Raw genomic sequence first — 13,668 nt, forward strand, 5'->3', positions numbered from 1 at the left:
TGTCTTGTCAAATCATACGCAGCTTGCTTGTACCATTTATCAAGCTACTTTCTTTAAGACGCCAAGCCCCTTTTTTGACCAACCATTTGTGAAAAAACACTCCCAGCCCGAATCAGGTAAAAATAGTCATTTCTTCTATTTCATCTCGAAAGGCAACGCAGACTTAGTAGTCGGCGGGACCGCTCTGAGGGAACTCGAAGTTGACGTTGCGGCCTGTCAAACGGCGGTAGACCTCAGAGTAGGTGTCGAGGCGGTAGTCAACACCACCACGCTCCTTCTCGTCAAGGATGACCTTGAGGGTCTTGGAGCCGTCCTCCTTGGTGCGGACGCGCTTGCCGACAATCTCAACGGGGTAGGTGAGATCCTCGAGGATGGCGTCGTGGACAGCAGTGAGAGTTCGCGAACGGGGGCGCTTCTGCTTCTGGGTGTTGCGGGAGCGGGCGGATCGCTTGGGGCGGGGCAAGATGCGGCGAGAAGCGAGGATCAGAACATGGCGGTCAGAGAACTTCTTCTCAAGCTCACGGGTGAGACTGAGGAGCATTAGAACTGAGACTTGAGGTGAGAAGAATGGGGATATCTTACCGCTGCTGGACGCGGTGGAAGCCCTGCAGGGAAGGGACGGGGACAAAGATGACAATAGCCTTCTTGCCGTGGCCAACCTCGATCTAGTCAAGATCCCAAGTCAGCATGCGAGCTCCAGGACGAAACCTTGGACCGCTTCCCGTCCTGTTCCACAAAAGTCAATGATACTCCGGCTGGCACTCCTCCGCCCCGACGACATGTGTAAGCGCATCAAGTCAATTATCTCTCGAATATCGACGGGAAAAGTGCGCGGTCGGGAGGCGGAGAGGCCATTGCGAGAACAGTGCAGTTTTCTTATGTGGGAACAGGATTTCTCGAAACGAGACACAAGTTCGGAATTCTAATGTTTCATGGTATTCTCACCTCACGGGCAGAGACGATCTGCAGAGGTCGCAGGGCAACCTTGAGGTCGGAGGTGTTGGACTCGAGGTCGAAGAGAGCCTGAGCGATGCTGGTCTCAAGCTCGGAGGGGTTTTGCCTCGAGGGGCTGTTGGGAGCGATCTTGTTAAGGGCCTGGGCGCTCATTTTGACGGCTGGTTCGACTACGTGGGATTGACGACGACGAAGTTGATGGTGTTGCGCGGGCCGCTGGGAATTTTTGATAGTAGCCAATTTCGAAAAAGTCGCTAAATTGGGGTTTTCAACCCTCGCTCAGTTGTGGGCGGTCCGTGCGTCGGTGAGAAGTTGATGCCTGAGGCTGGAGTTAACTCCACCGAGACTCACCTTGGGGCCAGTGGGTCTGGTCACCAATGGCCCAGAAGGGAAATCGACTTCACTTACACAGCGTCCCGTGTTTCGTGGCTTGATGCAATGAAAAGAAAGTAATCAAGTCCAAGGTTGCACAGCACTTCAGAAGCATTCACTTATGAATACGCATGATTTCAAATCAACTCTGCTTGAATCTAAGACACGAAACCGTGTAACTCCTGCAGCTCAACCACACTCACAACCACTTCAATGGTGGAAAACAGCCCCGAGACGTCCGATGATGAAACAATGCATCGTTTGCAACATTCGTATCAAAAAACCTGATCCTCTATCCACTGACTACTGTTACACAATCTAACCCTCACCGCCCTCGGGGTCCTCCTCATCCTCATCACCGAGCTGCTTATCAACATCCTGCTGCACCTTTTCACCCTGTCGTGTCCCTTGCGATCTCGGCAGCATTCATACCGCCAGCTGTGAGCCACAGGAAGTGATTTGTCTTGAACTGGTCAATCTGGTTGAAGAACATGTGAAACCTGCCGTGTCTTGTTAGCCTTGTCCGACTTGTGCATACGTCAGTACTTACGAGTTATCCTTCTCCTCCACAGTGAAAATACGAGTGTAGATCTGCTTGTCCTTGAAGGCTTGGATCTTCTCTTCGTACTTGTCAAAGTCGATCGCTTCCTTTCCGAGTGACTCCGTGGCCTTTCGGTTGTAGTTGTGGAAGACGGGTCGCTCAAGTAAAAGTCCGAGACCGGGGGCTTTGGGGATGGCCATCTTTTGGTTCTGGTAGCTCTCGTTGATACGTTCCATGGGAGTGCCACAGCGGACGATCAAACTGGCTAGACCAACCATCTTTCGGATCTGGTGCATCATGAAGCTCTGTCCGTGGACCTTGAGAGACAGCCATTCTGTGTCGTTGATGATGATGGGCTTAGGGTTGACAACGAAGGACTTGATGTGTCGCTTCGCGGAGGGATCAAAAAATGACTTTTGAACAGTGTAGTTGTGGAAGTTCTTTGTGCCGTTGTACTTGTTAAGGGCCTCCTGAAGACGGTTCAGGCGCTCGGTGCTGACACGGTATCGTCGCTTAGCGGCAACATAAGCTGCCTTGATGTCTCGAAGAGCGAAATCAACAGGGCCGAGCTCACGGTTCTTGGGCTTGTGGCTCTCCAGAACAAGGCCAGACTGTTGAGTCTCAGGCTCTGTAGCTTTTTCAGCAGCCTCACCAGCGGGTGTCTCAGTAGCGGGCTTCTCCTCTGCTGGTGCGCTCTCTTCGGTCTCTTTCGCAGCCTCCTTGCGTGCAGCGACCTCTTCATCATCCATAACGTGGACTCGCTCCAACACGGCGGCCTTGGTCTCGGGATCTAACCGGGCCAAGATGGGCTTAATCTCCTTCTCTTCCACATCGGACCAGAAATCCTTGACGTCCTCCATCCGAGCAGCCAGCTCATCCTCGACACCGTGCTCCTTGGCCAACTCAACGAGTTTTTGGCCCAAGAAAGACTCGGGGTGGGGAGGTAGAAGACAGTAGCTGGGCATCAGATACTCGTACCATCTTGAGTCGCAGGTCTGGTAACAGCTGAAGGCGTTGTTCGTTCGCTGGATACCCCAAATTCGAATCTGCTCTGGTAGCTCGGCGTTGATCTTGTCCACAATATCCTCATCCTCAATGATAAGCTTCAAACTGATGACGTTGCCAGCCGCATGCACACCCTTATCGGTTCGAGCGCATCGAACAAGACTCGACTTCTTGGGGTCATCGGCATTGGCCTTGGAAATAGCGCTTGCGGCGACAAAAGCCTTGAATAGATCAGCCTCAATGGTCTTCTCGTTGCCATTGACCTGCATTCCCTTGTAGCCAGTGCCCGCATATCCGATCATGACAGCAACCTTTCGCTTGGGTCGTCGCTCCTCGGCAGCAATCTCATCCTTGGAGAAGGGGTTGTTGCTTGACTCGCCATCAGCCGAATCGCCCTTCTTGTTCAGTTTGCGACGTTTGAACTCCTTGAATTCATCATTCTTCTTGCGCTTGTCGCCCTTCTCACGACTAGTATCTGGTTAGCGCCGTTGGCAACTGTACTCATTTCATCAATTGAGGTCAGGACTTACCCCCATTCTCCGCGTCCCTTCTCCGATCGTCCTTTGCCTGGCTTTCTGTGGTCATGGCGCGGGTTGCGACGATTCTCAGAGCCATTGTTGTTGTCGCCCGAGGGGAGAGACTGATTGGCGCTGCTCGCGGCAGGAGCTTCGTTATCTGCCGCCATGTTTGCATCGGTTGCGACAAATACGAAAGGTCGAGCTGACAGGAGAGAAAAGTTGTAGCTATCGCGCAGACACTTTTTTTGGTTTGGTTGACGACGAGATTTTCGATGCGGGCGAGTGGGGCTTCCCGTTGCGGTCCCGGCGGGGGGAGCTTCATGTGTGGGGGCTACCCTGAATCTCGACATTGTCGTGTAAGTGCTGTCGAAGTATCAATGTTTCCATCTTTGCTTTCAAGTTTCTTTTGTTGCTCATAGCTTGCTTTGATGATAGTACTTTTAATTTTTACTCAGTATTTTGCTTCTTTTTGTGAAATTAGACACTCGTACTATGCTTATAGACAAAAAATCTTTTTACAGACTAATGTTTCTCCTATGGCAATACTAATCAGTAATAAGTTTATCCCGACCTAGCCACTATCTCAAGATCAGTAAATTTGTATGGTCAAAATTTTTATTAACCGTCCTTTAGAGGAGGCCAGGTCATGTTTACCTAAGTTAAGGCGAAGCACAGGATCGTGGTGTGCATATAGAATCAATATGATAGATTTAGCGTACATAGCAGCCTGATATTTAGCCCTGCAGACACATAAGTCTAGTCAACAATGATATTTACACACAGAAAATTGATACTCTTTATTGGGGCTATTTTACTATTTCTACCATGTTATCATTACTAGGTTGCTGCGCAGAAGTCTTCACTGCGATACACCCTGGCTATCATAACTGATCATTACTTGGAAACGGGAGAAAGAACAGGCGAACGAAGTGGTTGGCGATCTATGTATGTAGATTCAACACTATTCACCTGTGTAGATGGCTTACCGGTTCTAGAGGTGTTAAGGAGTTAAGTACGTTCACTGATTTGACCATCGCAGCTGGTCAAAGTTCATTTCATTCCAAAGCTTCTATTGTACAGAACGATTCGCCATCAAAATTAACGCTTTCACGCTTTCATAACCCGTTTAATAGTTGGAGCTTCGACCAGTGTCAGAAGGGAGGCCCTCCTCATCACCAGGCTCCTGATAGGTGCCACTGGGCTGGGCAGCACCTCGGGTACGCTCCTCGAGAATGTTGCTTTCGTCGATAGCATCTTTGTCATCACGCTCTTATGATTGTGTTAGGGAGGGTTTTTTAATAGAGCAAAAGAATTAGACATACCAAGCTGAGCATCAGTGTCGGCCTGCTCTCCGTCGATGGGATCCTCAACTCGATCGGAGTCGGACTGAACTGGGATGGGCTGTTCCTTCTCACCAGGGCGAGAAACGTAAGAGTCGTCCTGGAACTCAGCGGAGGGAGCGTCTTGAAGACCGTCGGAAGACATGATGGAAGTTGTTGGTAGAGTGTGAAAAGTGGTTGTGGTGTAAGTGGTGAGTTGCAGATGAGAGTGAATACTGTGATGCTAAGGATACTCTTTTCTTCTCACTCGAGAAGACTACTCTTCTTATACCTTTCGTTTCTGCTCTTCAACTGAAACATCCATTCTCATCAAAAACGACTATTCCGTCATGGCCCGCAAACAACAGCACCTATCCATGACGACATTGACGGATAACCACTTCAATGAATCATCTCCTCAGGACCAACAGCACGGCTCGCTACTAGCCTTGCTGCAAGCACTTCCGAGGCCGATCTTAGTGCCCCTGATCTCTTAATTAAAACCTCGATCTGAGAGGTTAATCTCTAAATCAGTTGTCGCGTGGCTGGGCGATTGTGATGCAAGTGGCAAGCAACTAACCGCGACCGATTCGCGATTTACATGATCTTGACGCGTTAAGTGGTTTATCTGAACGGCAGTGGAGTTCGATCTTGGATGTCGTTAATGAGACAACGGGAGAGTTGCATCAACGATCGATGATGCTGAGGTATTGCTAGCCTTTGAATCGAGGTCAGTACTTCAAGGGATAGATGATCCTTAGTGGAGTTTGAGAGGGAGATTGGCGAAAGAAGCAAATTAAAGACGGAATCTGATGTTGCTATCCGTGAATTTGGGATGTGATTAGATCATAGATGAAGTCATTTTGGTTGTGACGATGTCAGGGAAGGTCTACAGTACCTTAAGCTTGAGATTCAGGAACAGTGAGCTAAGGCTGAACTAACGTCTAAGCTTCAGGGAGAAGTCAAGAGCGTCATAAACACTCTCCAAAAATTATAGATCACAATGAATGGTAACCAATTGATAGAAAATGCAAAAAGAAACTCTTTGATGAGACTGGGACTCGAACCCAGGAGGATTGCTCCACCAGGAAATTGGTGTTAAGGTTAACCTTAACCTGGCGCCATAACCAACTCGGCCATCTCACCGAGGTTATTGATATGATTTCGAGGACAAATAACAAATTATTCACTCTAACACTTAATTGTGCATGCATATCTGAGCTTCACTGAGCTAGATATCTTAAAGGACGTGATCGCGTCAAAATGCATGTCATATCGGTCATCGTCGATACTTGATGAAAGGCTGCAGTAGGACATGGATTGTCTGGCTGTGTCATATTCCAATCTGAAGCTCCTATGCCGGGTCCTCCGCTAATGGTGGTGATGCGCATCATCACCATCAATTCATGCACAATTCACATATTCACCGCTGAAGCATCTACATTGCGCAAGAGTCGGGACAAATCCGACCTCAAGATTGCGCCCAGCTCAGTCTACTATGCAAAGGATCCTGATCTTGATTTCTCATCCATCTGCTTCTATGGCGAGAATCAGATATCATCTCCCTTGCAAAACCTTCTAGCTGCATATTTGTGCCCGTTGGGCCGAATCAGAAACACCAACGAGGCAGGATGTTTTGCTTTGTTTCCGAATTCGCCACACCGCCGTAGAATGTCGCGATGCTCTCTGAAACAAGATCGCAGCGCGCGCCTAGAAGGACAAGGCAGGTAGGTAGGGAGCCTGTGGCTGAGGGTATCTATGGAAACTGGTATGTAGGGCCTTTACTCCGTACGGCTTCTGTAGATGGCCCTGAACATGGGCACACCCTGTGATCTGTGCGAAGTACATGCATTCGAGTGGAAGAAAAAGTTCCAAGCCTGGTCAGTAGTGAGCCAGGATATGGCGATCCTCAATCATGACACGTCAATGATTGACCGTCGCAGAGTCCTGTATTGTAAGAATTAAGAAGAATGAGAGAGATGATAAACCAAGACCAAAACAGAAGCTTGGTCATGTAGAGGGGGCGACGTGAGTTCAAAAGGGTTCCCCTAGTAGCAAGAAACATGGCATCGCCAGATTCCATTTGCCAACCATCGGATTATGGTTCAGCGCCATGGTCATGCCTCTGATGATGTGCTCCGGGACCAAAGTGAGCAACAAGGTCTCGATTTGGCTATATGATCAAACATTAACTATGAGTCAGTGCCAGCAAGAAAACAAAGTTAACAAGTCGAAAGATACGGAGGTCTCGGATCAAAAGAACTCTCCTTTTTCTTGCGTGATTGTTGATTAAGTGATGGTTTATCAGGGCTGAGTGGTTGATAAGCCGCCAGGGTGAAAATGAGTCGACTCGGATCTCGGGATGCCGAAAGATTCATGATGACAAAGATACCGGCAGTGAGTGACATGGGACCGAGAAGAGGTCAATCGACATAGGAAAATCACATCATCTCAGGCGATATATTCCAGAACAATGCACAATATTGACTATGGTGGAACTCGTCGAGGCGCATAGTATCTGAATTGATGACTGAAGTTTGAGTTTATCGTATATCGTGGCTGTCTGTGGCGCATATGCAAGATGGACAACGGCCTATTAAAGAACGGAAAGTTAAAGAATGATCAGCTGCAGGCTTCAAGCCAAAGAGGGGCTGCGAAGTAAAAAGGAAGCCCAGTCTGTCAGCCCAAGAGAAAAGAAGACGTAAAAAAGAGGAGACTTGGGAAGAGAATTCTGACGATGGGGTCTTGTTATGTAACAGAGAAGAGGATACGGCGGCACTCGAGGATCCATTTTCTTTTCATCTGCCGACAACACCGAAAATACAATGTAAGTAACGTGGAGTGGATTATCGTATTCAAGCAAGAGACCACCAGTGACCAGTCGAGTCTAGCCAGTGCCATCCTTATTGCAGAAGGAGTTTTCTCTGCGCCATTAGAGGGTCTCAAAGGGTCCAAATCTAATTCAGTCATGCCCCGTCCACGCCCCGGTCTGGTGCATGACTTAGTAGAAGCCAAGTTGAGATAGCGTCAGATACCTTGATGATGCTGTGAGAGGTCGTTCCTTGTTCCTGACATGAGATTGATGCTGTAATCTTCAAATTCCATATCAATCCTCATTGCGATGCTTCAGTGGCGAATGTCATCAACTTTGTATCTCTCAGCAGAGCCGCCATCTCGACTTACACTGACCGAGTGCCGTGTCTCAGCCCCACTTTTGTTAGATCGGCCGCTGATAACGCCATTTCGGTCCCAAATTTGAAAGAGTTTCCAGTGAGATGATTGAACAGAATCAACAAGGCCAGACGCTTCCAGGGCTCAAATCAGTGCGGACAACGCTGACAGGGGGGCAGGTACATGGCAGTTATCTGGAATGGAAAGAAGGATGTGGTCGCACAAAAGGATGAGAAGAGGAAGCTGAAAGATAACAGCACGATAGAGAGTGTCGGAGTGATAGGGATAGGGAATAACACTGAAATGAATTTGTTAGTCGCTATCTAAAACTTCAATTGGTTGACGGTCAAAGTTGTGGTCGTAGTGAAAGACCCTCTTTCCCTGTCATTCCCCCGCCATTTGGCCAGACAATTGGGTTGGGTGTTGGTAAAAAACGGGAATTTCTGGCACGAGGAGGGGCCCTCCCCGACGACCCGAACCATCCTTCTCTCAAGGTAGGCCAAACGTCACACTCGATTGGGTCCCATCCAATACTTTACTCTTTGCACACCACAAGACACTCGTTGCCTTTTACAATCACAATCAGCCAACTCGAATTCTCTCGACAACCTTCGGAGACAAAAGAACAAATCACGTCCTGTCTCACCTCCTTCCACAACCCAATTAGCGTCCTTTGGAGCCAAGAACAATCGGCATAGGTAGTCTACTTAGTCTTGTCCTACCGCCTCTTGACCGGGGTGCTGTTGGTACATAGCACGCCATCCACCAGTCACTTTGCCTCAGATCCCTTCCCAGAAGCTGTCTGCCACTCTTCTTCCCCGGACCAAGACCCAGCCCAGCCCGACCCAGCGAGTTACGATATCTCACCTTCTCATCGCGCGACTCCAATTTCCCACCCCCAGGCCCTTGCTTGTGTTTTACACCTTGGTACTGTACTGTACTTACTTACATACTCCTGTGCCTCTGACTCTGCGCCTGCGCCATGGAAAGCCCCTCGCTCGTCAACGGCCATCGGCCCTCCTCCGATACCTCTGTCGCAGCCCCCGGTGCTTCAACTCTTCTTCATTCCTCTATACCTACTTCACCTTCTGCTTCGCAACCTACTTCGGCTACAATAACAAATCCTACACATCGCCATGCTTCTGCGCCGTCCACAGAACTTGACTCATCCTCACCCCTTCCTCCTACAAACGGCCACTCTTTGAAAGTATCCGACATCGACTCCGAATACCTCGACGACAACTCTTCCCAACAACCCTCTAAAAACAATTGCGATAGACACCGGTCCGATCAAGAAATCAATCCACGTCTCGTCAAGATGCCTTCCGAATTGGTCGGCAAGACCGTCAGCCCGTTCCTCAAGGAACATATTCCTGGCCTCTATGCACCCTTTGGCAAGGCAAAGACTGCCATGCCTCTATCTCCCAGTCCCAACAATACCACTGCGATTCGAAAGAAAGATCCCAACAGCAAGTTTTGCTATCGTCACCGACCCGATTCAAAATGTCGACGCGCCGCCGACGAGACAAAAATGGGGTTCATCCAAACTGTAAGTCCAGTTCCAACCTCAACCACTTCAATCACTTCTGCTTGTCGTGGCTCTTGGCCAAATACCCTGATCGGTTATGCTAACATTCATGAAGGAACTAAACAGCCTTTCATCCGCAGACCAAGAAGCCATTACCCACGTCTGGTCTCTCTTTTCTGCTGCCCCATCAAAACATCGTGAGTTGATGCTACAGGGCATCATTACACAATGCTGCTTCCCCCAACTCTCTACTGTATCACGCGAGGTACAAGAACAACTAAAGATCGACTTCCTTGCCGCTCTTCCTACCGAACTCTCTTATAAGATCCTATCCTATCTCGACACAGTCTCTCTCTGCAAGGCCGCTCAAGTCAGCCGTAGATGGAGAAACCTCGCCGACGACGACGTGGTATGGCACCGCATGTGCGAACAGCACATTGATCGCAAATGCACCAAGTGTGGTTGGGGTCTGCCTCTTCTCGAGAAGAAAAAATTGATGGCGTGGAGCCGCCATCAACAAGTTCACCGACAACCGAATGCCGCCGACGTGGTAGAGATTGACGACGAGGCTGAGAAACAATCGAGCGATTCCCGAAAACGACAAGCAGACGACGAACACCACCATGATGATCGAGTTGCTAAACGCTCTCGTGTGAGCAACGGAGAAAAGTCAAGACAGCAGCTTGAGCAAGAACGCAAGTTTCGACCATGGAAAGACGTTTATCGCGACCGTTTCAAGGTGGGGTACAACTGGAAGACTGGTCGTTGCTCCATAAAGACCTTCAAAGGCCACGAGAATGGCGTTACTTGTCTCCAGTTTGACGACAACATCCTTGCAACTGGCTCCTATGATACGACCATCAAGATTTGGAACATCGAGACTGGAGAAGTTATGCGCACGCTCCGAGGACACACTTCGGCAGTTCGCACTCTTCAGTTTGACGATTCCAAGTTGATTAGCGGCAGCTTTGACAAGACCATCAAGATTTGGAACTGGCAAACAGGAGAGTGTTTGAACACACTCCAATGTCATACCGAGGGTGTGTTGTCAGTCCACTATGACGGGTGTACTCTGGCATCTGGCTCCATCGATAAAACCGTCAAGGTGTTCAGCTTTGATACCAAGCAGACATTCTGTCTTCGAGGCCATACTGACTGGGTCAACCACGTGCGAATTGACTCGCCCTCGCGTGTCGTCTTTTCGGCATCGGATGATCTTTCGGTCAAACTTTGGGACATCGACTCAAAGCAGTGTATCAAGACATTCCTTGGCCATGTTGGTCAGGTCCAGCAAGTTCTCCTGATGCCTGCTGACTTTGAGCCTGATGAGGTGCCTCAACTGGATACCACAGATACTGCATCCGTATCCAGTGGCCGAAGTAACAGCCCCCCTGCAGCGACTGCCGAGCAGCCTGTCGATGCTCGGGCGGCTTATGGCTCGGGTTTCACATCCGACCCCGACCGTCCGCTACCCCCGCGCTACATGCTCACTGGTGGATTGGACAACACGGTCCGCTTGTGGGACACTACCACTGGCAAGTGCATCCGCAGCATGTTTGGTCATGTTGAGGGCATCTGGGGCCTTGTTGGTGACACTCTTCGTGTGGTCACAGGGGCTAATGACTCCATGACCAAGATCTGGGAACCTCGCTCTGGAAAATGTGAACGGAGCTTTACTGGCCATGCCGGCCCGGTCACCTGTGTTGGTTTGAGTGACAGCCGCATGGCAAGTGGCAGTGAAGATGGCGAGGTGCGGTTGTACAGCTTTGAAGGAGAACGTGTCGAAGAGCGCGGCACTCCTTCATAAGCACCGTCTACAACGAGACTTCGTCTGTAGATGATCTTCCTTTGTGGAACATACTTGACATTCCAAGATAACAAACAGCGTTTTACGCGAAAAGCCACATGTGGCACAACTTGTTTTCTATCTTCTTTTTCTGGCCAAGTCAGGCCTTCAACATATCAAAGGGTAGCGGGAGTATTTACAGCGCGACGGGCTGTCGCTTTTACGGGAATTCGGGTGCATTTATAGGGTTTTGGGGAATGGATAGTCCTTGGGTTATCTGTACTGAGTCAACGGTCAAAAGTCCCTGGGAGTTCTAGGTTTGGGATTGGTATAACACGGCGCTTCCATGGCGAATTCTTTCACAAGAGTATGATGATGGCATCAACAATGAGTTTGGCAGGGGATGAGTTATATAGGCTAGTGACGAGCTTAACCTCCAGACTAGAAGGAAGTGGAAAATTATTGATTAAAAGGTGTCTTCTTGTAAAGTAATTGAGTGAAATGTGTCTCTTAGCACCGAAGTAGTTTGCTAACGTCCAACGACCCATGCAGCCTCATCACCATCGCCCCCTGGTTTCTGACTCACGTACTGAGAATCTCCAATATTTGACTACATTTTCGCAATTAATATAATTGAGTGAAGTCTCAGGCAATTTCTATAATTTCACCAAACCGTAGTCTGATGTAATGAAAGATACAATATGAGGGTGTATCTACCAGATGAGCAGATTCATATAAAGATGACCCTAGGAGGCTCTATTGCCACATGGACTTACGGGTTTGTTTTATGCAATTAAAGCAATGACGTAAGAGCTGATAATACCGGGGGTTATGCTGTTGCAAGATCTATCTATGACTGATGGATATGAAGACCTCGCGAGTTAGATGCAAGCCTCTGTGAATAGAGAATGGCCTAGGATGAATTTGAACAGCACTCTTGACTGATTCACGGATCTGAATGTATCTATTTATAATGTGCCACACTTAACTGTAGATGAAAAGGAGTCGTTGCCACTGAGGAGCTCTAAGAGTATCCTTTAAGCTGTTTGATGCCCGATAGCAATGCAATGATGAGCTTAGCTTCTATTATTACGCATCATATGTCATTAAGGGAATACAGTGCCAATCTGCATGTTCGTAAAGTAGAGGTGTAGTCTATCTGGTCAGATATAGTAAAATAGGAGTGACACACAGACGACAATAGAATCATATATCACAAACCCTATTCAATGTAGAGCACTATACCATAGAAAGCATTGGCAAGATAGCTCAAGTTCATACCAAAGATGCTGTATAACTCTAGCTAATACAGATCGTTTGCATATATGCTAGTGCCCATCTCGAAGAAGAATGTTCATTCATGTGTCCACCCGTCTGCATACCCACCTCCGCTATTGTATCTCTTTGACTCTTCCCGCCGGTGTCAACAAAGTGAAGCCTTGTTGCCCTTTGCAAACGGCTTCCCTCCTTTGGATCAGCAATAGAACATCTCACAAACTGCGATGAATCTCGGAATCTGAAAGACTATAAATTTCGAATATTGGAAGTATTCTTGGACTTCCTCTTCCTTGTCGTTATTGTTACTATTTGATCGAAGTGGTAAGTCTTCTTCTTCTCCCCCATCCTCTGCTTCCTTCTCCTTCTATACCCTCCCACTGAGGCTAATGAGCTCCAAGAAACCATGTGTAGAGCAGTTCGATACGTCTACCCCGAGTGCGGTCATCCCGTTGATCCCGACCCCAAAGTCTGGGTCCTCGAGAGATGTATTCCTGCAGTGTCGTTCGGCAGAGATTGCTGGTTCCCTCGTGACCTGCCCGAGAACTTCATCGAGAAGAAGCCCTGGCCTAACGATAACCTCGCTGAGCCTTGCCGCATGCCTCATCCGCCAGCCTACTCCGACGCTACCTTTCAGGTCATGAATGCAGAGACTCAGGATAAGGAAGACACCCCTTCCTCCGTCACCCTCAGCGACCTAAGCAAAGACAACAACCTCACGATTGACGACATCGACTCCGTTGAAGGAGAGGAGTTTGACTTCTTCGCTCCTGTGGAAATCAGATTTGAATTTGACTCGCCCTTCATCCTCGCAGACAAGTCTGTCCTTCTCGACATGGAACCTCTGTATCTCGACCCAGCCGACAACTATTACCACGATGAGATCAGCCTCCTCGAGGACGACGAGGTCGAGGACCCTGAACTCACCGCCTATAATCAATCTCGTGTCTGGACCGAGGAGGAAAACGCCTACTTCACCAAGGTGATCGAAGAGACAGGCGAAGAGCTCGCCATGTATTCAGCGGAGGACAACATCGACTGGGTTAGAGTTTCTTCTGTAGACACATCTGCCCCTCTTAGCTACGAGCATTATTTTCCGGAGACCAAGCATGAAGAAGAAGACATGGATGTAGAGAACTGGCCTTGGTTTAAGCCCTGATTTGGAACTCTTCAGATTGAGGTATACAAAGATGCTTGGA

At 48.8% G+C, this 13,668-nt stretch overlaps 5 protein-coding genes, besides 1 other annotated feature; 2 read left to right on the top strand and 3 right to left on the bottom strand.

The window, feature by feature from the left end:
- Positions 1–163: 163 nt before the first annotated feature.
- FFUJ_03416 (probable 40S ribosomal protein CRPS-7) lies at positions 164–1,107 on the bottom strand (the record flags this gene model as incomplete). XM_023575261.1 has 3 exons in its annotated part: positions 164–530; positions 583–665; positions 946–1,107. The coding sequence occupies 3 exons, from the start codon at positions 1,105–1,107 to the stop codon at positions 164–166; spliced, it is 612 nt and encodes a 203-aa protein (XP_023428471.1).
- A 537-nt stretch (positions 1,108–1,644) lies between these two features.
- On the bottom strand, positions 1,645–3,557 carry FFUJ_03417 (probable PUS1-tRNA-pseudouridine synthase 1; the record flags this gene model as incomplete). XM_023575263.1 has 4 exons in its annotated part: positions 1,645–1,733; positions 1,759–1,826; positions 1,877–3,340; positions 3,403–3,557. 4 exons carry the CDS (start codon positions 3,555–3,557, stop codon positions 1,645–1,647), a joined length of 1,776 nt encoding a protein of 591 aa, XP_023428472.1.
- Positions 3,558–4,516: 959 nt separating this feature from the next.
- FFUJ_03418 (uncharacterized protein) lies at positions 4,517–4,875 on the bottom strand (the record flags this gene model as incomplete). XM_023575264.1 has 2 exons in its annotated part: positions 4,517–4,659; positions 4,713–4,875. The coding sequence occupies 2 exons, from the start codon at positions 4,873–4,875 to the stop codon at positions 4,517–4,519; spliced, it is 306 nt and encodes a 101-aa protein (XP_023428473.1).
- An 880-nt stretch (positions 4,876–5,755) lies between these two features.
- Positions 5,756–5,855, bottom strand: a tRNA (tRNA-Leu).
- Positions 5,856–8,862: 3,007 nt separating this feature from the next.
- On the top strand, positions 8,863–11,215 carry FFUJ_03419 (sulfur controller-2 protein; the record flags this gene model as incomplete). XM_023575265.1 has 2 exons in its annotated part: positions 8,863–9,429; positions 9,524–11,215. The coding sequence occupies 2 exons, from the start codon at positions 8,863–8,865 to the stop codon at positions 11,213–11,215; spliced, it is 2,259 nt and encodes a 752-aa protein (XP_023428474.1).
- Positions 11,216–12,875: 1,660 nt separating this feature from the next.
- Positions 12,876–13,628, top strand: FFUJ_03420 (uncharacterized protein; the record flags this gene model as incomplete). The annotated part of the gene is made up of 1 exon (XM_023575266.1): positions 12,876–13,628. One exon carries the CDS (start codon positions 12,876–12,878, stop codon positions 13,626–13,628), a length of 753 nt encoding a protein of 250 aa, XP_023428475.1.
- Between the last annotated feature and the right edge of the window lie 40 nt (positions 13,629–13,668).

This window comes from Fusarium fujikuroi, chromosome FFUJ_chr03, assembly GCF_900079805.1.
Source record: "Fusarium fujikuroi IMI 58289 draft genome, chromosome FFUJ_chr03".
In the NCBI taxonomy this organism is placed as follows: domain Eukaryota; kingdom Fungi; phylum Ascomycota; class Sordariomycetes; order Hypocreales; family Nectriaceae; genus Fusarium; species Fusarium fujikuroi.